Source organism: Drosophila arizonae, chromosome 5 (assembly GCF_054131065.1).
Source record: "Drosophila arizonae isolate 15081-1271.41 chromosome 5, UAZ_ARI_1.0, whole genome shotgun sequence".
Taxonomy (NCBI): Eukaryota; Metazoa; Arthropoda; class Insecta; order Diptera; family Drosophilidae; genus Drosophila; species Drosophila arizonae.
Window position 1 is genome coordinate 20,909,008 of NC_142925.1, and position 22,809 is coordinate 20,931,816.

At 42.0% G+C, this 22,809-nt stretch overlaps 3 protein-coding genes across 4 annotated transcripts; 1 reads left to right on the top strand and 2 right to left on the bottom strand.

Moving 5' to 3' along the window:
• Nucleotides 1-727: 727 nt before the first annotated feature.
• On the top strand, nucleotides 728-6,370 carry LOC108617067 (dynein intermediate chain 2, ciliary). 2 transcript variants are annotated; one of them, XM_018012717.2, is made up of 6 exons: nucleotides 728-971; nucleotides 3,479-4,132; nucleotides 4,198-4,618; nucleotides 4,680-4,757; nucleotides 5,228-6,041; nucleotides 6,108-6,370. In XM_018012717.2, the coding sequence occupies exons 1-6, from the start codon at nucleotides 936-938 to the stop codon at nucleotides 6,289-6,291; spliced, it is 2,187 nt and encodes a 728-aa protein (XP_017868206.1). In that variant the 5' UTR covers nucleotides 728-935; the 3' UTR covers nucleotides 6,292-6,370. The 2 variants fall into 2 exon arrangements, with proteins under 2 accessions (XP_017868206.1, XP_089326213.1); XM_089470087.1 differs by lacking the exon at nucleotides 728-971 and adding an exon at nucleotides 1,843-1,938.
• On the bottom strand, nucleotides 6,363-9,429 carry LOC108617069 (ribitol 5-phosphate transferase FKRP). Its single transcript, XM_018012719.2, has 4 exons — nucleotides 8,853-9,429; nucleotides 8,331-8,784; nucleotides 8,151-8,267; nucleotides 6,363-7,552 (listed from the first exon to the last, which is right to left on the bottom strand). Exons 1-4 carry the CDS (start codon nucleotides 9,137-9,139, stop codon nucleotides 6,689-6,691), a joined length of 1,722 nt encoding a protein of 573 aa, XP_017868208.1. The 5' UTR covers nucleotides 9,140-9,429; the 3' UTR covers nucleotides 6,363-6,688.
• Nucleotides 9,430-10,835: 1,406 nt separating this feature from the next.
• LOC108617066 (atrial natriuretic peptide receptor 1) lies at nucleotides 10,836-19,164 on the bottom strand. The gene is made up of 14 exons (XM_089471645.1): nucleotides 18,947-19,164; nucleotides 17,183-17,501; nucleotides 16,987-17,098; nucleotides 16,651-16,816; nucleotides 16,345-16,422; nucleotides 14,996-15,272; nucleotides 14,372-14,927; nucleotides 14,194-14,309; nucleotides 14,056-14,134; nucleotides 12,810-13,453; nucleotides 12,427-12,757; nucleotides 12,025-12,364; nucleotides 11,688-11,961; nucleotides 10,836-11,453 (listed from the first exon to the last, which is right to left on the bottom strand). Exons 1-14 carry the CDS (start codon nucleotides 19,139-19,141, stop codon nucleotides 11,233-11,235), a joined length of 3,708 nt encoding a protein of 1,235 aa, XP_089327771.1. The 5' UTR covers nucleotides 19,142-19,164; the 3' UTR covers nucleotides 10,836-11,232.
• Nucleotides 19,165-22,809: the final 3,645 nt, after the last annotated feature.

Here is a 22,809-nt window from a genome sequence, read left to right on the forward strand (position 1 = left end):
AACGAACCTTACAGCTATCATCATTACCATTAGCCCTATGAATTCCCATTTTAAAAGTGATTAGCAATTGACTACATTTTAATCATTTTTAAATATCAACGCAATATATATGTATAGAATATAGTTTTATACGTTTCTTGATTCATAGAGGTTTTATATTGAGCAAAAAATGAAATTTCGCAGTACGAATAATTCTACAATTCTGCGAAAACTTAATAATCAGAATTGCTGAGTAATTTTTCATTAACAGAGCTTATCAAGAGATCAGTAGAATTCATATTATATGAACAGATTTAGAAATTAATCCGATGGACATTACATAAAACGCAATATTTTATGTCAATATATATGTATATATTTTCTTTACTTATAGAAACTATATTATAAAAATTCACAGAAATTTTTCTGGTCATTTATGATAATGCGAAGCCAGAGTTTTTCTTAAATGAAAGATTTGTAGGGTTTCATTGAGAGTTTTACTAACCTACCAAGGTTTTATAAATATGTATATAATTTTCTATATATACACACGAATCCTTCAATTACGCTAATGTCCCTCCGATACTTCTAATTGTTCATTGTGAATGAGGTAGATGCCACTAAAGCCACCTTGCTCAGTACCAGGTCGTTGACAGTCGCGATATCTGGGCGGTTGGCAAATCAATATGCAAATGGCAGCCGATGCGTGGGAGCTCGGGATTTCTATAGTAACTCGAGTAAACAAGGCAAGGAATGAAAGGCAAAGCAAGCGTCGAATTCCATTGTTCTATTTCACAATTACGTAAAGTTTAGACTGTGAAAAACATAAATTGGTTCAGTTAATGTTAGGAAAAGGTTTACAGGCTTCACTGTGGGTACAACAAAACAGCAAAACGAACAAAGTAAGACATATTTAGTTAAGGAACTTGGTTCACCGATAAGGATACGGCCACAACATGCAAAGCGCAAAGGCCAAGGAGAACAAGAAGAAGGTGAGCGATTACTCCAATATTATAATTTGACAGCAAGAATCCACACAATGCTGAGAATTTTGGGTAGAGCACTTGCACAATTCCACAATTTCACAATTCTGAGCAGCGAGCTCTGAGCACATGCGAACACTTTGGGAGCTGTCAACGGTGTGATTGCGCCTTGGGTAGATGGCGCATTCTCGGTCGTCCTTCGTTACATGATTCTATTTTCGTATTTAAAAATTTGCGATTACTTTTTAATAAGTTGGCTGGAACGTAGCTGAGCGAAAGTTATTGGCGCTCTGATGGAAGTTTGTCACGAAACATAATTTGCAATGTGCCCAAGGCGGCGCAGCTCGACCAGGACAGAGCTGGGGGATGAGCAGCAGCATGTGCTGGGCTGGACTGGGCTGTCGTGTGCGTGCTCACAAAAGAGATGGCGCTGCCAGCTTTCAGACAGAGGGTAGATCACAAAAACTAAATACAACTTTATTCAGACTATATATAAAAATGTTGCGGAGCCTTGGCCAATTGAGTGTCGATGGTAATCAACGTCACCTACCAGCTCCAAACGCAATAAAAGAGTCAATAAATCAGACATGGATATGACTTGGGCCATAAAAGTAAATAGGTAACTCCAAGCGACGCCTCTGGGCATTGCCGTAATAGGTCGCAACTCATAGTCGCTTATTTGTATATAACTATTTACGCGCCCTACCGGAAATGTCGGCACCCTCTCGACTCCAAGCGCATCCTTTGCCCATGACGTGCCGTCGACGTCAGCGACGGAAGTTTTTTGAAACTTTCGCGAACGTCATCAGAATGGGCCCGCTGACAGTGCCTACCTCGAGCTGGTCCTAGGCCCCTAGGCTCAGTCGTGTTGCGCTCTTCAAGAGGTTCAGGCCTCGTGCTTGAAACATTTCACAGTGCTCTCCATCAAATAAAACAGATTTCCGAGATGTGGAAGCTAGCGAATAAGGCTATGGCGGTATATGAGTACTTCCAATCGTAAAATATCTGTAACTGCAACTGTAACTATAACTGTATCTGCAACTCTCTAGCTGTATCTGTATCTCTACCTGCAACTGAGCAGCTTACTACTAGATCTAACGCAAGTTGCTTCAGTAGTACGTGTGTGTGTGTCTGTGTATGAGTGTCTGAGCAACAAGCCACAAACAAATATGTAAATACAATCTTAGAATCGAATTCCTGATATATATGTATGTATAGTTCAACAACCGCAGCTCTGTATATACAAATCTAGATTTTATTTTCGCCAATTCAATTGTATGTAGATCTAGTCATTCAGTCAAGTCTACTGTATATAAGTGCATATCATCTATGAGTAGCTAACCCCAGCTGTCTGCCCCCGCTCTCTGTTCCGCACTCGAAACATTAACCCTTAGCTTGTACAGTCGCAAAAAAGTAAAGAGAAATATGTCAGACATCGATGTCGCGCAGGATGAGGCTGGTGCCTGTGGCGCTAGCACGGACGAGCTGACTGTGGCGGAGCAACAGCTACTCGAGGAGGTAACTGCAACTGTCACCCACCCACCCAGCACCGCCCATTTGAGAGAGCGACAAGTGCCTAGCATTCGGTCTGCCGAACAAAGATACCCTTTCCTGATACTAGTTAGCCAAGCAACCTTAATGCTAATAATAGACTAATAATAATAATAATAATAATAATAACAATAGATAGCCTTTATTTATAACACATATTATATAGATGTATAGAATACCGTTATTCAACTTGCTATGTAGTCAATATATGCCTACTTTACACATAAGTTTTGGGTATAGTTTGGTCTGCAGTAGTCGGCTAACTCTCTGACTTAATGTTGGATATTAACTGTAAGATACTACTATTTTATTTAATTGTGTTACCGTTTCTGTATTACAGATATGCTTCCCAAACCAAAAGTTTTTACATTTTTTACTTCAATCCATATTCCTTTTCCTGGAATACATATACTAATGTTTCCCAAGCCAATAATTTTAATTCTTCAAAGATAACTCTTATTGATAACTCTTATAAGATAACTCTTATATTGTTCAATCGATATTCCTCTTTCTGCAATCCACAAATGCAACCTAAGCCAATATTTATTTACATTCCATTAAGTGCTATCAAATGCAAACCGATACTACTTTAATTTGTAATGAAGGTTAAAGACAGTTCCATATAACATTGTACTTCTCTTGGACTTAGGCTTTTGGAAAGAGTAAATTTCAGATACTTGTGAATATGCATGCTATGGGCCATTATACTTGACTCGTTCTCACTTATCACATAGCTCCAAATCTGTGCACAATTTTGTTCGAGCAATTGATGTTTGATTTGCCCTATAGTATCCTAGCAGCGTAATGGTCTATCCAAATGGAAGGTAAGTCTTTGACCGGTTGGTTCTGCTCCCAGATGCGCACTATCAAAATTATTAGCACACAATTCACAATCGACTTTACTGTCTCCCCAATTATGAATCTAATAACCCACTATATATGTATTATTCGAAATCAAAATACAGAATAGGCAATCCAAGGCCAAGGGGGAAGGTGGCGGTGGTGATGCAGATGATTTCGATGCTTGGATGAAATCACGCCAATTGGTCAAGCCAGATGATCAATTGGACCTGACAGACGCTGAGCTGGCCGAGGAGGTGACCAAGGTGTTGACACCCACCAATACGAATGTGCTGCGCAATTTGGTAGTGTACAACTTCAAATTGGGTGAATTTGTGCTGGCACCGATACCAGGCAATACTGTGACCTTGATCAGTTTTCCGGGCAATTCGCTGCACGTGGACTCGGAGGAGGCGCGCTTCCAGGTGGAGGAATGTGAGGAAATCGGCTATCCTTTGCCCATGCCGAACTATGCCGTGGTGGAGCAGCGTGAGACTGTGATGGAGGGCGAAGAAGAAGGCGAAGGCGAGGACGATGAAAAGGACGACGCCGGTGCCAAGCCAGCAGCCGATGCTGGCGAAGAAGAAGAGGCCGAAGAGGAGGAGGATGAGGAGGGCAAAACTGAGGGTGAGCAGGCCACGGAGGGCGAGGCGGCCGGCGAAGACGACGAGCAAACTGGAGCACGGCCAGTAGTACCCGCCTCTGGCAAAAAGAAGAAGCTCATCAATCAGTTCAACTACTGTGAGCGAGCCACGCTCACCTATGTCAATCCGAGGCGTGTAAGTAGCGAGCAGCACTCATCACACATCATCTCGCCTCATCTCAATCTCTGAATCTTCCATAGAATGTGGACACCCAGACCATTCCGCCGCCTCGTTCGCAATTTGGGGCCAATGTGCTGCAGTGGACCATCTACGACAGCTACAACGAGGACTATGCGGAGCAGCAAAAGGCCGGCGCCGCGGCTGCCCGCCGTCCCACGGCCAAGCAGAACTTCAAGAAGAAAACCGCCTACGCGGAGCAGCTGAATCGCAAGTATATGCGATGCTGGCAGATACTCGAGCGCATGATAAACCAGAACATCTTCGATGACATCGGCAACGACTATCGCTACTGGGAGGATCCAGCCGATGAGTATCGCGACGGCGAGGGCAACCTGCTGCCGCTGTGGAAATTCCAATACGAGAAGACCAAGAAGATGAATGTCACCGAGCTCACCTTCAACCCAAGCTACTACGATCTCTTCGCCGTTTGCTATGGCTCACGTGAGTAGCCGATGATTCGATATTATCTGAAGTACGAATATAGCCTAATTCTCTCTTGCAGATGATTTCCTAAAGCAACATAATGAGGGCTATCTGTGCCTGTTTACTGTCAAGAACCCAGCCTATCCAGATTACATAAGTGAGTATAGGTCTAGGTACATAAATTATTAATATTTTATTATCCCTTCTTCCTTTTCTCCCTCTCTCTCTCTCTCTCTCACTCTCTCTTTCTCTCTCTATGTCGCTCTCTATCTCATTCGCTCTATCATACTCTCTGTCTCTACCTCCCTCTATCTCGCTCTCTATCTCATTCGCTCTATCACACTCTCTGTCTCTCTCTATCCACCTCCCTCTATCACGATCTGTATATCATCTGTATATCATTCTATCACACTCTCTGTCTCTCTCTCTATATTTCTCTATCTACCTCCCTCTATCTCACTCCATTCTTTTATCTCTCTGTCTGTCTCTCTCTATCTCCTTCTATATCTCTCTCTCTGTCTGTCTCTTTTTTTTCTCTTTCTCTATCTCTCTGTCTCCCTCTCAATTTTCTCTCTCTCTCTCTCACTCTCTCTATCTCTATATCTCCTCTTGCGTTCATCACTCTAGTTCAAACTGACTGCGGTGTCATGTGCTGTGACATCCATCCGAGCTACCCCTTCCTCGTGGTGCTTGGCCTCTACGACGGCAACGTGTGCGTCTACGATTTGCGCGATGGCTGCAAGGCGCCGATGTATGTGTCCAGGGGCGTTAAGTGTAAGCACGCGGAGTGCGTGTGGCAAATCAAGTGGGGTCCGGACATGGCCGATGGCGAAATCAACTTCTATTCGGTATCCTCCGATGGCTGTGTGTTCAGCTGGATTCTCATGCAGAATAAGCTGTGGGTGACCACCATAATTACGCTCTACATCGAGAACGACATCGCGGATGGGCCAGATGGCACAAAGGTGCTGCTCAGGACCGGCGGCTCCTGCGTTCAGTTCCATCCGACAAATACAACCGTCTTTCTCGTCGGCACCGAGATCGGCTTGATCTACAAGTGCAGCACGCTGTTTAGCTCCAAGTATCTGATGACCTATGATGCGCACAATATGTCCGTCTATCGCATCGACTACAACCGCTTCGATTCGAACATATTTGTGTCCTGCAGCGGGGATTGGCGCGTTAAGGTGTGGGAGGATATGCGACCTGATCCGCTATTCATCTTTGACCTCGGCTCCGCCGTGGGCGATGTCAAGTGGGCACCGTATTCCAGCACCGTGTTCGCTGCTGTTACCACCGAGGGCAAGGTGCATGTTTTCGATCTGAACGTGAATAAGTACCAGCCCATATGCGTTCAGGCGGTAGTGCCGAAGAGAAAGAATAAACTCACTCGCCTGGCCTTCAACGAGAAGCTGCCCTTCATCATTGTGGGCGACGAGAAGTAAGTATGAGCCGTGAGAGAGTGCTCTACCTGGCTTACATACTCCTTTCCTTTTTCGCTTTCCAGGGGCGTTACCACCTCGCTCAAGCTCTCACCGAATCTCCGCCTCATGGTCAAGCCGCCGAAGAAGCAGCTCTATCTCGATCAGCTAACACTGCAAAATGCCAAACTGGAAAAGTTGTTATCCTTGGTGCGCGAATTGCCGGAAGGTGCTCAAGCACCCGATGCCGCTACCACTGTGAACACCTAGAGCTAATGGAGCCTACTTGTATTTGTGTGATAGTGTATTATATTTTGATAAGTTAACATATATTGAATTGGTACGAATAGTACAGAGTTCTTTATTGTATAGACTGGTAGTTCCGAGAACTTTGGCTTTAGAAATTTACATGCTCACTCACTAACTTAGCTATACCTATATGTATATATATATATAGACATCGACGTGAACTAGCTATCAACACAGAGAGAAAAGTATAGAGAAAGGAACACATAACCTCAATTTTACAAATACCTTAAAATAACGCTCTCATTTATCGTACAAGTACAGGAAGTGTGCATATAGTCGAAAGTTGTTCAACTTTTACAAAAATTCAACTGATGCTAAAAACTGAATGCAATTTCTGCTAAGGTAAATGATTATCTATCTACTCCTCCTCGGGGGCCACATGATCAGATTTGACCTTGATGTTCTTTCCCTCGAGATACTCCAAGACATTGTTGGGGCACATGATGCTCTTGCCCAGAAAGAGCACCGTCGACATGGGATGCAAGTAGTCGGAGGCGAAGGTGGTCGCCTTCCAGCCGAAGAAGCCGCTCGCTCGCACCTCATTCCCACTGATCTCGTAGGGCAGCAGATTGACGCCCACCTGGTTGACCTTGGAGAACTGCACGCGGAAGTAGTGTCCGTCCGTCGCCTTGATCCAGTAGAAGCCCTCATTGTCCACATGTGGCTTGCTCTGCGACTTCTTCATGGCGTTCGAGCGCTCCAGGTCCTGGACATTGAAGCTGATGTCAATGTCGTAGGCATCCGGCGACAGCTGATTCGTCTCGATGGCGCTCTTGAGCGCGTAGTTGTCCAGCCAGTAGCGTATGCCCACATTCTCGAACTCCTCGAGCACGTGGTTGAAGGTGGTCTTTAGCTTGTCCAGGCAACACGGCGGCGTGTGCTTGCCCAGATAGTAGTAGAACGGGCGACTGTTGTAGACGGTGCCAATGCACGACTTTGTCGTTCGCTCACAACCAAACAGATCGATGTCCGTGACGGCGGGCAGACTAAAGTTGGAGTACGAGAACTGTGCATCCAGCACCGGGCTGTGCGGCTGCCAATTGCCTTCACGGGCCGCGGCCTTGCCGCCCAGTCGGTGGGTGCGCCTTACCAAGCGCTTGATCTGTAATTTTTTGTACATCTCACGAAACTGACGACGACGCAGCTCCAGGCGCCGCTGTTTGGTGTGGAACGAGGCAAACAGCTTGCGGCCCTCCAAAAAGGACTGAGGGAAAACACTCGTCTGTGGAAGAGGAGAAAATCTGATTAGAAATAATCATGATTAAGGATAAGAACTTTGAAGTCGAATATAAGTGCTTCTAGAAACTATGTATAACATAATACAGACTGTAAATTGGGGAAGTCAACAGTAATTCATGTGCAATACTTGGAGATCCGCAAGATAGATATCTGAAAAGAGAATGTCTTACCACGCCCCCAACGGCCTAGAGGCTCAACAGGTTAACGTATATATTACATACGCAATCTGTTACGTTTCTCTTGCGCTAATACAGTTAAAGATATGGTTTTATTCGATTAGTCAGGATACCAACGAGCCTAATTTCCTTAAATATATCGCTGGAATAGCAGAAAATGTAATTTATTGCGGATAATAGATTTGGGGAATCATCTCATGACAAATACATATCTGATAATAATACAAGGTATACCGATAGAAGGTACCCATCGCTACGCCCTAAATGGCCTATGTATTCGGGGACTGATTGATTCAGAAGTTGATTGCTTAAGCTTCTAGCTGACATTGGACTGAGCCAATATACCCCTTTCACCTTGTGAACGAGTATACAAAGCAATTTCGTAGGCAGATATATATACATTACCGTTAGATTGGCAATCTTTGCCTGCACGTAGAGCATTTCCGGAAAGGGCAAGCCGAAAGGTTCCGGCATGGCGCCAAGTGTGGCCACGTCGATGAGTATCGCATGCTTCTGCAAGAACTGGAAAGAGATCATAAACACATAAACACATACATATGCATATATCAACTATCAATCTCCTACCAAATCGCAATGCGTAGTATCATTGCGCGCCTCCAATTCCATGGTCCAATTGGGCAAGTCCAGGTTGAGTTTCGCACAGCTGCTGTAGGTTTTCGAATTGCCCGCAAATGGGATGAGCAGCAGGCGACGCACTTGCTCATCCGGCGCAACTGTGACACGCTGAGCCGGTGCTTTGCCCGACTTTGTGTTCATCTCCCGCAGGATTTTCTGCAGCAGATTCTTGCTGCTCAGCCGCACGCTGTCCGGCATCAGCAGAGCATATTTGGTGTGCACAGCCGAGAGGGGATTCAGTTGCTCACGCGTGCGACGCACGTCGAAGGCCAGACTCATGAAGTGCACCGTCTGCTCCTCGCCGCTGGTCAGATTGCGCTCAAAGCTGACCGGCGGATAGGCGTACTCGGCGGCGCCCTCCTGCAGCACCAGAATGGGCATATTCGGCACGACATCCAATATGCTAAGAGAGAAAGAGAGAGAGTCAAGGGTGAATATGGATAAGCTGTATCTAGTCTGAGCTTCACTCACCTCTCGATGCTGGGCCGCAGATCCTGCTCGAAGTTGTAGTGCCCGTAGAAGACAATTGTTATGGACTTCCTTATGTGCTTGTTGGCATTGCGTGCCTTGTCCTTCGGCGAGATCTTCGGCCCGTGGACCGCCTCGCTCTTTGGCTTTGTGTCGGTGGCTTCGCCCGTCAGAGCGCGGCTAATGCGCCGCCAGAGGAACGAGTTCCAGGTGTAATAGAAGAACACCAAGTTGACTATGATGAAGCCAATTAGCACCAGCTTCACGGAGCGCAATCTAAATATCTTCATGATGCTGTGAGTCCTGTGTCCAGTTTCCTGCGATAATTGTTTGATTGGCTGCCCAGCGGCTTAGCCTTGAGTATCTCTGAGCTCAACGCTTGCAACTCTATTGGCCATTTATCATTGGAATCTCACAGGCGCGACTCGTATTCACTTTTAGTTTTTCGCAGAGGAAATACATTTTATTTAAGATTTTCTTGCATTTGTTTTTATTTCCGATTCCTTTTCAACTAGCTTTTCACGAATATTTTTCATCTCACAAGCTTTTGGCATTCGAACAGCTGATTTGCTGGTGGAATAAAGCAGCTGGTTTGGCAATAAGCTAAAGTGCCGTTAGGGATGTCCTGCGAAAGCTTTCGACAGAGCTTTTTCATAAATAACTAAGGATGCGCAACATACCCCTAATGCTCGCAGGCCATAAGAAACAAGCTCATCAAAAAACTCCCTTATCTACCAAAAGCAACAGCATTATGGAAAAACTGATATCAACATGTTTATTTGTTAAAAAGAAACTAAAAATTAAATAAAACAAAAAAAATAAATAATATAATCAAAAATTATTTTAAATTCAGATAAAATATGAACTACAAATTTTAGCTAAAAACCAATATATTCATTGGATTTTAGAGAATAAATATAATAAATAATTATAAATTGGTATTCATTTAAAAATATAGTTAACCAATATTTTTAGTTTATTTATTATTTAATTTATAATTATTTATTATACTCATAAATTTGATCAGAGACGTAGTATATTTTTCAGTATATTTATTATTATAAATTTTGAAAAAATACTCTTTATCAATAAATATACATATATAAATTAGACATATATATATATTTTTTATTTAAATAATGAAAGTATAATATTTTGTTATATTTTATACTTTATTAGTAAAATATATATGTTATTAGGATAATATACTCGTACATATATATACATATATATACTCGTACATATACATATACAGATACATTTTATTTGTAGACTACCAATTTTTTGACTACCATCTTATAAATAGACAATTAATTTGCATGCATATACACATTTACACCTTGCATACAAACACATATCATTATAACTATATAATATTTGATTTATGAAGTTATATGCCTTGGAAAATCATCAGAAATATGTGGAAATAATTATTTCGAATAATTATTTGAATACAACAAACATCATTAAAAACAGTATATATTGAGGAGCGTACAAATTAATAATTTAATTTTTTTCAAGATTTGATATCTCAAATGTACAAATATTCAGCATTTGTTTAAATAACTTACTAATTCTTTTCAGACAATATTACAACAGTTAAGTACACTTAAGCAGGAATGACCAAAGCTAATGATATTGCTAATATATATAGAAGAATATAGAAGTTAAACAACTACAGTTCTTGGGTGTTTTACTTCCAAATGCTTTCACACGCTTTTAATTTACGTGTTAAGTTCTTAAAATTTCATTAGACTTCGATATACATGAGTCAATATCTCCAGATGTAAGTAGTATACAGTCACATCAGAGTGAATAATATATATATATATATATATATATATGTATATATATATATATAATATGTATAAACAATTTACTAAAAAATTATTGAGTTATAAATTTTTTGAGCTCGTTGATACTAGTATGATAATAAATACCTATTAAATTTTAATATATATTTTGATATATATGCATGTGATTTCTTCTTAAAGTTGTGCGCTAGATTTCATATAACTATCACAGCGCCTTTAATTTATGAATGCATTGAATTCAATTCTGGGTCAGGTATTTATAGATGTAAAGCACATGGATGCAATAATGAATCGACCGTAGCCGACACTAAGCTCTAAAATTGGCTAACTACGAGTACGAATTGACTATAATCAAGAGTATATATAGTATAAATATATGAATATTGACACCAATTTTGTAAGGTCTGACAAACCAAACCAGAGATGACGAGCCGAAACCAATATACTCACTTCAAATAACTTACAGAGCATCAGCATAAATAAGCAACACATTAGAGCAACTTTTTAGACGAAATGAACTAAGCAGGATTTGTACTTGAGCTGATGGGCAAGGAACACTCAGCGCTGGCTCACTTCCCCATTCCGGCAAATAGCAAGGGGAAAGGCACCTCGTCGTTGTTCAGCAGAGGCGGAGTGGGTGCACGTGCATCCGCCTCGGTGGTGCTATTTAGCCAATAGGTGGTGACAGTGCCCTTGCCTTTGAGCTCCACATCGCCGCGATGCTCCAGCTGAAAGGTGCCAAATTTATCCAGGATGGCTTTTGTGGCCGACGAAACATGAATTTTGCCAGCTATGATGGAAGGTGGAATAGACACACGGAGAGTGAGAAAATAAGTAGAAATATCGGGTGAGATCTATTAAGTGGTGCTCAAGTGTAAAAATCATATTTGATTTATATAATATTTGAGGTACATAATCGTTTGCCTGTTCAACATTATTTTCAACAATCGTTCCCGCCCAGCTCAGCTTAACAATTTTCACTGGGATCTGCATACAAATGGTTAATAAACTAATTTTCACTCACGCATGCCTGTCGTCTCCAGACGTGAAGCGGTATTCACAGTATCTCCAAAGAGACAGTAGTGTGGCATCTTCTTGCCCACGACGCCGGCGCAGACAGAGCCCGAGTGCATGCCGATGCGAATCTGTATCTTGTAGTCCGGCTTGTGTCTCAGATTGAAGGAGCAGACAGCCTGAAGTATGTCCAGGGCCATCAGCGCAATCTCTCGAGCATGCTTATCGCCATTGGGCTCCGGGAGCCCAGAGACCACCAGGTAAGCATCGCCAATTGTTTCCACCTACGGGCAGCAGTTAAGACAACAATGAATACTCCTATCCGCCTCGGGGCATGGGTAGCTCACCTTGTAGACATCATAGAAGCCAATGATGCGGTCGAATGTGCTATAGAGATCGTTGAGAAAGTTGACCACGTCCATGGGTGTGCTGCGTGCGCAGAGCTCGGTGAAGCCCACAATGTCGCTGAAGTAGATGGTGACGCTGCTAAACTCCTCGGGCTCCACCAGATCGCCAGCCATTAGCTGCTGGGCGACAGGGCGTGGCAGGATCTGGTATAGGAGCTCCTCGGTGCGTTGTTTCTCCAGGCTCAGCTGGCGTGTTTTCTCCTCCACAAGGCTTTCCAAATTGTTGGCGTAGTGCTCCATGCGATTCAGTAAATCGTCCATTAGATTCTCACAGAATCCTCTGAAGAGAAATACAATATATATAGGAGAGCCAATGGATAGCTGAGATCGACTCCCACTCACTTCATAATCGTCCGTATGTTGCTTCGGATCGTAGAGAACGCTGGCCGCTCCTCCTGGTTGTCGGCCCAGCACTTCTCCATCAACACCAGCAAATCCGGCGGACACTCCCGCTCCCGTATGAGTGGCCTGAAAGGCGGATACTCGCACTGCCGCACCTTGTGCAGAATGGTGTGCACGTCCATGCCCTGTTGACGCGCCTCCTGGTAGGGTCCGCCCCGATTGACGATCTCCTCGAGAATGATGCCGAAGGAGTAAACATCGCCACGCTGGGTGGCCGGGCAACCGGGTATCGAGGTCATGGGCAGCAGCTCCGGGGCTATCCACAGCAGCTCTGCAAAAGCAACTTTGTGAGCAACAAGAAGAGAATATGGCTGACTCCTTACTGGTATAATAGTTCTGATCCCGCACAAAGTCGGAGGGCGTGGTCAGTGTGCTCAGGCCAAAGTCGGAGATCTTGAGGACGAAGCGTCCGTCGATCAGGCAATTGCAGGAGCGCAGCTTGCCGTGAGCCACCACATCGCAGTTATGCAGATAGCTCATGCCCTTGACGATGTCGTGGATCAGAGACATGCGAAAGTTCCAGTCCAGCTCGATGGCCTCGTTCTCCAGCACGTCCTTCAGGCTGCCGCGCGAGCAGTACTCCGTCAGGATGAGCACCGTTGGCCTGGGCAAATCGATGCAGGCGCCCACAAAGCGCACCGTGTTCTCGTGGCTCACATCTCGCGCCTGCTTGATCTCCCAGAGCAGCGTCGAGGTCACCTCCACCTTCTTCACGTTCACCTTCTTGATGGCCACGCGCTCGCCCTTGAACTGTCCAATCGTCGTGTAGACCTGCGGCGGCAGCGACGCGAAGCTGGCAATCGACGCACGGCCCGAGTGGATGCCGAACTGCTGCAACGATATATTCTCCACGTCCAGCCGCTGCAGCCCGCCCTTGGAGCCAAACATGCCGCCCATCTCGATGAGCACATCCTCCGGTCGCACGCGCCACGACATATTGTGCAGCTCCTTGCTGAGCTTCATCTGCCTGCAATAAACCAAATGGAACGGAGAGTGAGCAGGGATGGGTTTTCATAAGGGACTAACCTTAACTCTATCTGCAAACTAAACATTTCATAATTTACGATATTCAATAACTTAAGTTAATGTGAAAAAGGTCAATTTAGGTTTGTAACGTTATTTAAAGCGTCAATAACTTAGATTGAAACACATCATCCTTATGAATTAAATTATGCTCGATGTTTTAGTAACTCTTTCAAAATTAGTAATATGCAGTTAATAATTAGCTCCCATATTTTACGATATTCAATATGGTAAATAATCATTTTGAAGGATTTTCTTTATATACACTATTAGATATAGTAAATAAACTTAAAAAGTATTTCAAAAAGTCTTTTACGATATTCAATATCGTAAATAATAGCTTATAGAAAATTAAGTCCATTCGAATTGAGACTGAGTGAAGGAGTGAGGGGCATAAAATGTGTTGAGATAGTGGAAGTTCGCATGGACCCTGTGTCTCATATTTCACTGCCTTCAGTAAGGAGAGTGAGAATAAAGAAGTCCTAAATATTTATCTCTATTAGAAAGTAACCTTTTTATTTAAAACTATTTTCCTTTTTTACTTACTTTTGCAGCAAGCAAATAACCAGAAGCACAAGGCCCAAAAACAATGCCAGTCCGAATGCGGAGTACATGATTGTGGTCTCTAAAGGGCATATTAGATAGAATTGTATGAATTTCATAGAAATACCTAGATAAACTTACCGTTGCCATGACAATCTGGAGCGTTGCCCAAAAAGCCGCAGGGCGGAATATCCGGTGGCGGCTCCTCTCGACCACCGGGCCAATGGATCTTCTTACCATGAGCCGCTGCGTATTTTCTGAACGGAAAGGAAACGTTCAACTCACGAGGGGATAATTAAAATATATTTCCTGCACTCACCTATGAAGACCGTAATAATGTGCCACCACAGAGAATTTGCCATTGATGGGATCGAGATCCAGAATGGAATAGTCAGCATCGCGATCACCGTTGTCATCTATCCGAACATGCCCGGTGATCCCGTGGAAGGTGCGGTTCCACATGCGACGCGTGATGTTAACGCCGTCTCGGATGTCGCCGCCCTCGGTCAGAGTCTCGTTGAGGGCCATGCCGAGCAGGTAGACGCCATCGTAGAATGCCCCAATGAAGAAGTTCACCTCCTCGCCCTCGCCAAAGGTGTAATTGTACTCGGTGAGCGCGTTCTCGCGCACATTGTCCGCAAAGTCCTGGAAGGTGGGGCTGGTCGGCTGCAGCAGGGAGACGCGCAGCAGCGCCTCGTATGCCTTGCGCGCCTTCATATCATTCTCGTCACCCAGCTCCCAGTCCTTGTCGCCCCAATAGGCACTCTGAAATATCTCCACGTCCAGGAAAACCCACTCCCCATTCGTCATGCCCAGGCTGTGGGCGGCCAACATAAATTTCCTCACGAGGACGCCACGAACAGATAATATGACCACTGCAGGGATTTCACAAGGGATCTATTTGCATTCATCTTATATGTATATGAGGTGAAGCTCTTCTTACCTCGCGCATACATGCTGGCATCCCTGAGATAGTTCTCGTATATCTCCTCCTCATTGCCATTCAGCTCGCGCACAAAGCTCAGGAGTCCCTCCTGTCGCAGCCCGTACTCCAGATTCTTGCCCACCGTCAGGGAGAACAGCTCCGATCGATCCACCAGCAGCGCCACATGCTTCCAGTTAAACTGCCGAAAGACGCTGGCGAAGACCAGCTTCAGGCGGCACTGACAGTAGGACATTCGGGTCAGAGTGGGGTACTTTGACTTGTCTTTGAACATGCCCTGAAGTAAGAGATTGATTAATTAGTTAATTATGAGATTGATTAAGAATTTGAACTTTTTTAAATTGGATAAAATGAGAGAAATAAATAAAGAGCTAAATAGTTCGCGGAGGTACTCGGCATAAGAGTAAGTAAGCAGTAAGTAGCAGTAGTACTTTTTTTTTGTAGAAGGTAGTAATAGTAGTAAAGTAAGGACTAATAATAAAATATGTTGCTGGAATAATTATCTAAACAATAGTAGTAGAAGTAGTTTTCTATTGCTAGTGCTTCGGCTACATTAGCAGTAAAATTAGTAATAGTAGTAGTAAACGTAATAGTAGTAATATACCTAGTAGTAGTAATGATACTACTAGTAGTAGTAGTAGTACAAGTAGTAATGGAAGCAGTAAAATAATTAGCAATACTAATAAGAGTAGTGGTAATGGTAGTAGTAAAAGTAATAATAGTAGCAGCAATAGTAAGCAGTAATAGTAATAGTAGTATTAGAAAGAGTCGTATTAATAGTAATAGTACTATTAGAAATAGTAGTATTAATAGTGACAGTAGTATTAGAAAGAGTAGTATTAATAGTAATAGAAAGAGTAGTAGAGTAGTACTAGTAGTAGTACAAGAAATAATAGTAGCAGTTAAAGTAGTAGTAGCATTAGAAAGAGTAGTAGAACTGGTAGTAGAATTAGTAGTAGTACTAGAAAGAGTTAGTAGCAGCATTAGTAATACTAGAAGCTGGTAGTACTAACAGAATAGTAGTAAAAGTGGTAGTCGGTATAGAAAGTGTATCAGAAAATTATAATAGAAGTGGCTAATAGAAGCAGAAGTGTAAATTGAATAGTAGTAGCAGATCTTTCATCCCTAGCTACAAATTCTCAATCTGTAATCAAAGGACCGACAATTGATTTAATGCCCAGAGTATTCTATCCAGAAATTGATCTATATGCTAATAGTTACCATACGAACATTCGTTTAATTTCGAATCATTTACCTGCAATCGCATTTATTTGTCGTCGAGTCAGTTTCTCGTTTTCGTGTTGTAATTAAGCTTAACTAATTAATGGGCTTTGAAGCAGTTCTCTTACCGTGCTCTCGTTCTTCCACTTGTGTATTCTGCCCAGCATGCCGGAGGTGACGGTGAGCTCGCCCTCTGATGACGGTGGCTTGGGGAGAGAAGGAAATAGAAATGGGTATATTGAATCGCAGTCTCATCAGCTAGTTGCCACAATGATTCAGAAGCTGGAACTGTTCCGCGAGGGATTAGCTGGCATTTAGGAGGTCAGCGGAGCAGGCACATAATTGACGGACTCCCGCTGTTTCATCCAGCTGGAGCTGCAGCTGGGCTGGATTGTGGTAGCCAGGGCGTATACGTGCTGTGACACCGCACTCACCTGATCGCCCATGCCCGTGATAATGGGCGTATTCCAGTAGGCGGCCAAGCGAGCAACTGGTTCCAGAGCAAAGGCACATGCAGGTCCTATGAACGCAATGACATCGTCCTTGAAATGCATATCGGCTGCCAGTCCCGGTGCCTTGGCGCCCGAGCAAGACGGATAGCTGCCAAGGCAAATCGGCAATTAAAAATGGGAAAATGGGAAGAGCTAACAATTTGTGGCTGAAGTGCATATCCTGGATTAGGCTCAGAGTGCGGCCATGAAATTCGAGTAATTAACTAAAGCGTGCAGCACGCAACAGGTGCGACCACCCAGGACTCCCAGAACCCTTACCTAGCCTTCTTCTTGACCAGGCGAATGTTGTGCGGACTGAGGAAGCGCTTGTTAATCTGATCCAGCGCCAGGTCCACGGCAGGTCCGCAACGTTCCAGGTCAAAGGGCGAGTCTGTAATAAGATGTCATTAGAATGAGCTCAATGCTCACCCTCCTCCATCCTCCATCCACCATCGTCTATCCCCCATCCACTTACCCAAATGGGAGGCCATTAAAACGCCCACATTATAGACACGCATTCGGCTGAGGTCTCTCTCGTTGAGTGAGCCCGCTTGATTTTTGGTCTCCCGGATGCGCTCGAACACCTTGATATCGATGCTGTCATTCGAGTGGCCATTGAAGTTGCCATTGCTCGACCTCGCCTGGTGACTGATGCCGTCCACAGCCCGTTCGATGCCCTCCCACGACTCGATGTCGCTCCGCTTGCCGGCCAAGTGCAAGCCAAATCCGATTTCGAACAGCACCAGACCCAAACACGTAGTTAGCATCAATAGCCACATGCTGTCTATGAATGGCTTGAGAGTTTGAATCCTTAAATCCGTGTATATACATGTGAAATATTATATTAATACTATTAGAAATGCGGCTAGGCAGCAACAGGTTGTAAAATATGCAGGCCTCCTCATAAGAACAGACTAAATATAGACTCAAGTACAAATTGACTACACATAATACTCTGAACCGACTAGGACATAATATTCTGAACTGTGCAGAGGGTAAAGTTATAGGATTTTGCCAATTAAATATACTGCTTTAATGCAATTTTTCAAACATAATAGAAATGTATAAAATATTTAAGAATAAAGTTCCAAGTCGGTGCTTGGAATGGCAACCTCTTTCAAAATATTTATGAGAAGTTAAATTAAAATACTTTTTATATATGAGAATATAAATGTATAATAAATTTATCAATTTAAAGTTTGACTTCTTAGTCCTAAAATATCTGTTGTTGTTGCTGAAATTGAACTCTATAAATTTGAATTGCGTATGGTACACAATAAATATTTAAGATTTTAAGTGCCTAGTTGTTGTAGTTTATGGACGAATATACAGACATGGTCAGGTCAATTCGGTGTTTTCATCGTTTTGCACAAGATTCTATATACTTTCAAGGGGCAGTCACGCCTGATTCTGCTTGATATATAGTTTAGCCTAAGACCACAATAGACCAAAAGCGATTTCACATTTAATTGGTCTCAGACCACAAAAACCGTTTGGTTTCCTGGTATTATGTATTATAACCGAAGCAATTTGTATTATTTATTCATGCATCCAACAACAATAAAGTAAAAACTTCTTCAGAAATAGTTCAGAGTCTCAAACTAAATATCACAAATTTTTATAAGCAAACTGAAAGCTTGACAAACAATATTAAAATTACAATTGGATATTTCAAATATGTTTTAGTTTCCATAAAATATTGTATCATTTAAATTGCCAATGTATTTTATGAAATAAAATCAAGTTTTCACATTCAAAAATCCGTTGAAATTGATCAAGTATTATAAATATTTAAGTTCCTCTACTTTTATCATCTTATTTGAGTATTACAGATATCGAAAATGTTGATTTAAGTGCACACATAAAATTTCAAATTCACATTACGCCGAAAAGTATTTCAATTTTTATAAAAATTTACTATTTAAAATCGAAAATTTTGCTCTCAAGTTAATTTCAATTCAAAGTATTTTTCCACCAATTCACTTTGACATAGAAATGAGAAATTAATTCACTTCACATTTACAAAAAATAATGAGGCGTCACTAATTTATTTGAATAATTTATATAAAACTACGAAAACTTTAAGTCGAAATATACTTATATAAACATATGTATGGAACTAGATAGCTCCATTTAAAGTTATTCAATAATAAGAATGAAAACTATTTAATTTATAAATTTTGTATAAACTAAAGTTCACTTTAAGCATAAGCTTTAACTATTAAAATATTTAATGCACCTTTAACAAATTAATTGAAACTTGAATTTCACAAACTCTTTTGAAGAATAACCGAAAGTTTTGTCCTTTGCAAGTCCCGTTTATCGAATGAACTCGATGCACAGGCTCTGGAGCTCTTTTATATAGTCGCCCAGGCTGCTCGGCTACGGAATAATTAAGCAATCGGGCTCGAGCTCCTTGACCAATGACAGGCATTCGTCAGCGGGTGGAGTGGGCGGCAATGTGATTGTAGTGGGTGAAGCGTCGCCTCGCTGAGCCGAAGTCGAATTTGAAGCGCGGCATCGTCAATTTCAATGCGAATGTCGAAGGTTAGGCGAGCAATGCCAAGCGCCAATGCCAGCGGCACAGACTCTAGGGCAACAGAAGCAACCGAAGCAGTAGATAGGATGTACAGTGAAATCGCCTCTGACGAACAGATACCTTTATTGAACATTATTTATTATTAGACTCATTCACGAAAGTGAAATGAGTATATTGGTTTTGTGCAATGTCCGTCTTGCTGTCCGTCCGTCTGTCCGTCTGTCCGTCTGTCCGTATGAACGCAATCTATTTCGGCGCTATTGAAGCTAGAGACTTGAAATTTGGAACACATACTCGTGTATATCTCCGATTTATAAAGTGTTAAAATTTTCCCGATCCGCCCACTAGGGGCGTGGCAAATCGGAAAATGCATTTTCCGATATACCAGAAATCATGTTTGTTGAAGAGCTAGAAAGCTGAAATTTGGTATGTAGGTCCGCGCCAACCACCCAAGATCACAAGCTATGGCGGATATATCTCCGCCTATTAGGGGCGTGGCAAATCGGACAAAACTGTATCTCCTAAAGTTATAAACCTAGAATGCTGAAATTTTGCACGTAAGCTAATGTTTTAATTCTATGAAGATGGGTGAAAAAATTATATATCTACGTCCCTTAGGGGCGTGGCAAATCGGACCTGAAGATATAGTGATTTTTCGAATTCTGCTATATTTTAGGCACTATTGATGCTAGAGATCTGAAATTTGGTATATATACGCGGGTTGATCACCCAAGTCCAACGAGCTATGGTAGATATATGTCCGCCCATAGGGGGCGTGGCAAACCGCAAAAGTTTATATCTCCTACAATTTAAGAGCTAGAAGCTTCAAATTTGGATAGTTAAGTTACTGGTAGCCTCCTCTATCGATGCCCCAAAAATAATTTTTAAGCCTCTTTAGGGGCGTGGCATATCGAAAAATACCCTGTAATTTTCACATTTTTGAGCGTAAGAATTCAAATTTTGCATTTAGGTAACCGGTTACTCGTTCTAAGAACTGGCTAAAATTGAGGAGTCGACGGCCACTAGGGGCGTGGCAATCGGCATTTACAGTGCCCGTATCGCGACATTTATATGCGTCAGCCATCTATTTATGCATTTGTACATATAAATAAGCTTAATAGATATTCATAATACAAAAGGAAACATTTTTATGAATTAAAAAAATTTAAAAGAAGCTAAAATAACAAAAATTTGCAATTTACAAAAAAGTGTTTTCCGCGGGATTTGAACTCGCACCCAACCCAAACAGCATGTTTGTCAAAATAGCTTAAATAATGGTCGTCGGCGCTTCAGCCTACAGCACCACCGCGTCGTTTCGATCAATAGAAGTTAAAACGAAATCACATTATTGTTATGACGCCACATAGCAAAGAAAAGCCAGAGTGGTGGCTGGAAATTCAAAAACAATGCAAAGACAAATCAATCGCAACGAGATTCTTAGAATATGCTAGAGTACGCATTTATGTGTGCATACATACACACATACAAATGAGCGCGTGTATAAGGCTGGAATGCTTGATGCTATGCGTGCAGACTTACATATATACATATGTATGTATTTGCATATATGTATTTGAGGGCTATTTAAGAAGAAACAAATTTAAACTTATAAAATTATTCGACTAAGAAAATGAAAAGTATTAAGTGCCATTCAGTCAAGCTCGCACCTTCCCAATAAAATATCTATTTTATAAAAAACGAAAAATGTATGAAAAAAAAAAAAAAACAAGTAAGAACGTTGCAGTCGGGCGATACCGATTGCAGAAGACTCATTCACAGCCCAAACGCTGTCAACCAGAGTATATAGTGCAATTTTCAAGTCTAGTGCGCAACAAAAAACAGGGCATGATCCCATTTAAAATGGGAAAATCATCGATAGCTATTGCTATGATCATTGCATAATTGCATTCAAATTACATGCATATGTATATAATTTATACAATTTTGACTTTTAATAATATACATGTATTTATATCCATATATTGGATACCGGCTTCAAGCTAGCAGCAGATCAGCGCGATTTTACTATACATGTGCACACACTCATCGTCTATTCTATGCGTACAGACAGAAGCGCGCCTTTTCTCACATTCTTAGAATTTCGATTGATTTCTGGACTTTCTAGCCGTTACTGTAGTTTTGTCTGATGACGCTCTCTTATTAAGCTATTCTATTTTAGCAGCTGAGTGCTCGAGCAAAGCAATGGCGCGGGTGCTAAGGGCGACGCAAGTAACGTTAGAGTAGGGAGGTTCGAACCTCTACTATGTTTTTTTTTTTTTTTTTTTCATACATTTTTCGTTTTTTATAAAATAGATATTTTATTGGGAAGGTGCGAGCTTGACTGAATGGCACTTAATACTTTTCATTTTCTTAGTCGAATAATTTTATAAGTTTAAATTTGTTTCTTCTTAAATAGCCCTCAAATACATATATGCAAATACATACATATGTATATATGTAAGTCTGCACGCATAGCATCAAGCATTCCAGCCTTATACACGCGCTCATTTGTATGTGTGTATGTATGCACACATAAATGCGTACTCTAGCATATTCTAAGAATCTCGTTGCGATTGATTTGTCTTTGCATTGTTTTTGAATTTCCAGCCACCACTCTGGCTTTTCTTTGCTATGTGGCGTCATAACAGTAATGTGATTTCGTTTTAACTTCTATTGATCGAAACGACGCGGTGGTGCTGTAGGCTGAAGCGCCGACGACCATTATTTAAGCTATTTTGACAAACATGCTGTTTGGGTTGGGTGCGAGTTCAAATCCCGCGGAAAACACTTTTTTGTAAATTGCAAATTTTTGTTATTTTAGCTTCTTTTAAATTTTTTTAAATTCATAAAAATGTTTCCTTTTGTATTATGAATATCTATTAAGCTTATTTATATGTACAAATGCATAAATAGATGGCTGACGCATATAAATGTCGCGATACGGGCACTGTAAATGCCGATTGCCACGCCCCTAGTGGCCGTCGACTCCTCAATTTTAGCCAGTTCTTAGAACGAGTAACCGGTTACCTAAATGCAAAATTTGAATTCTTACGCTCAAAAATGTGAAAATTACAGGGTATTTTTCGATATGCCACGCCCCTAAAGAGGCTTAAAAATTATTTTTGGGGCATCGATAGAGGAGGCTACCAGTAACTTAACTATCCAAATTTGAAGCTTCTAGCTCTTAAATTGTAGGAGATATAAACTTTTGCGGTTTGCCACGCCCCCTATGGGCGGACATATATCTACCATAGCTCGTTGGACTTGGGTGATCAACCCGCGTATATATACCAAATTTCAGATCTCTAGCATCAATAGTGCCTAAAATATAGCAGAATTCGAAAAATCACTATATCTTCAGGTCCGATTTGCCACGCCCCTAAGGGACGTAGATATATAATTTTTTCACCCATCTTCATAGAATTAAAACATTAGCTTACGTGCAAAATTTCAGCATTCTAGGTTTATAACTTTAGGAGATACAGTTTTGTCCGATTTGCCACGCCCCTAATAGGCGGAGATATATCCGCCATAGCTTGTGATCTTGGGTGGTTGGCGCGGAC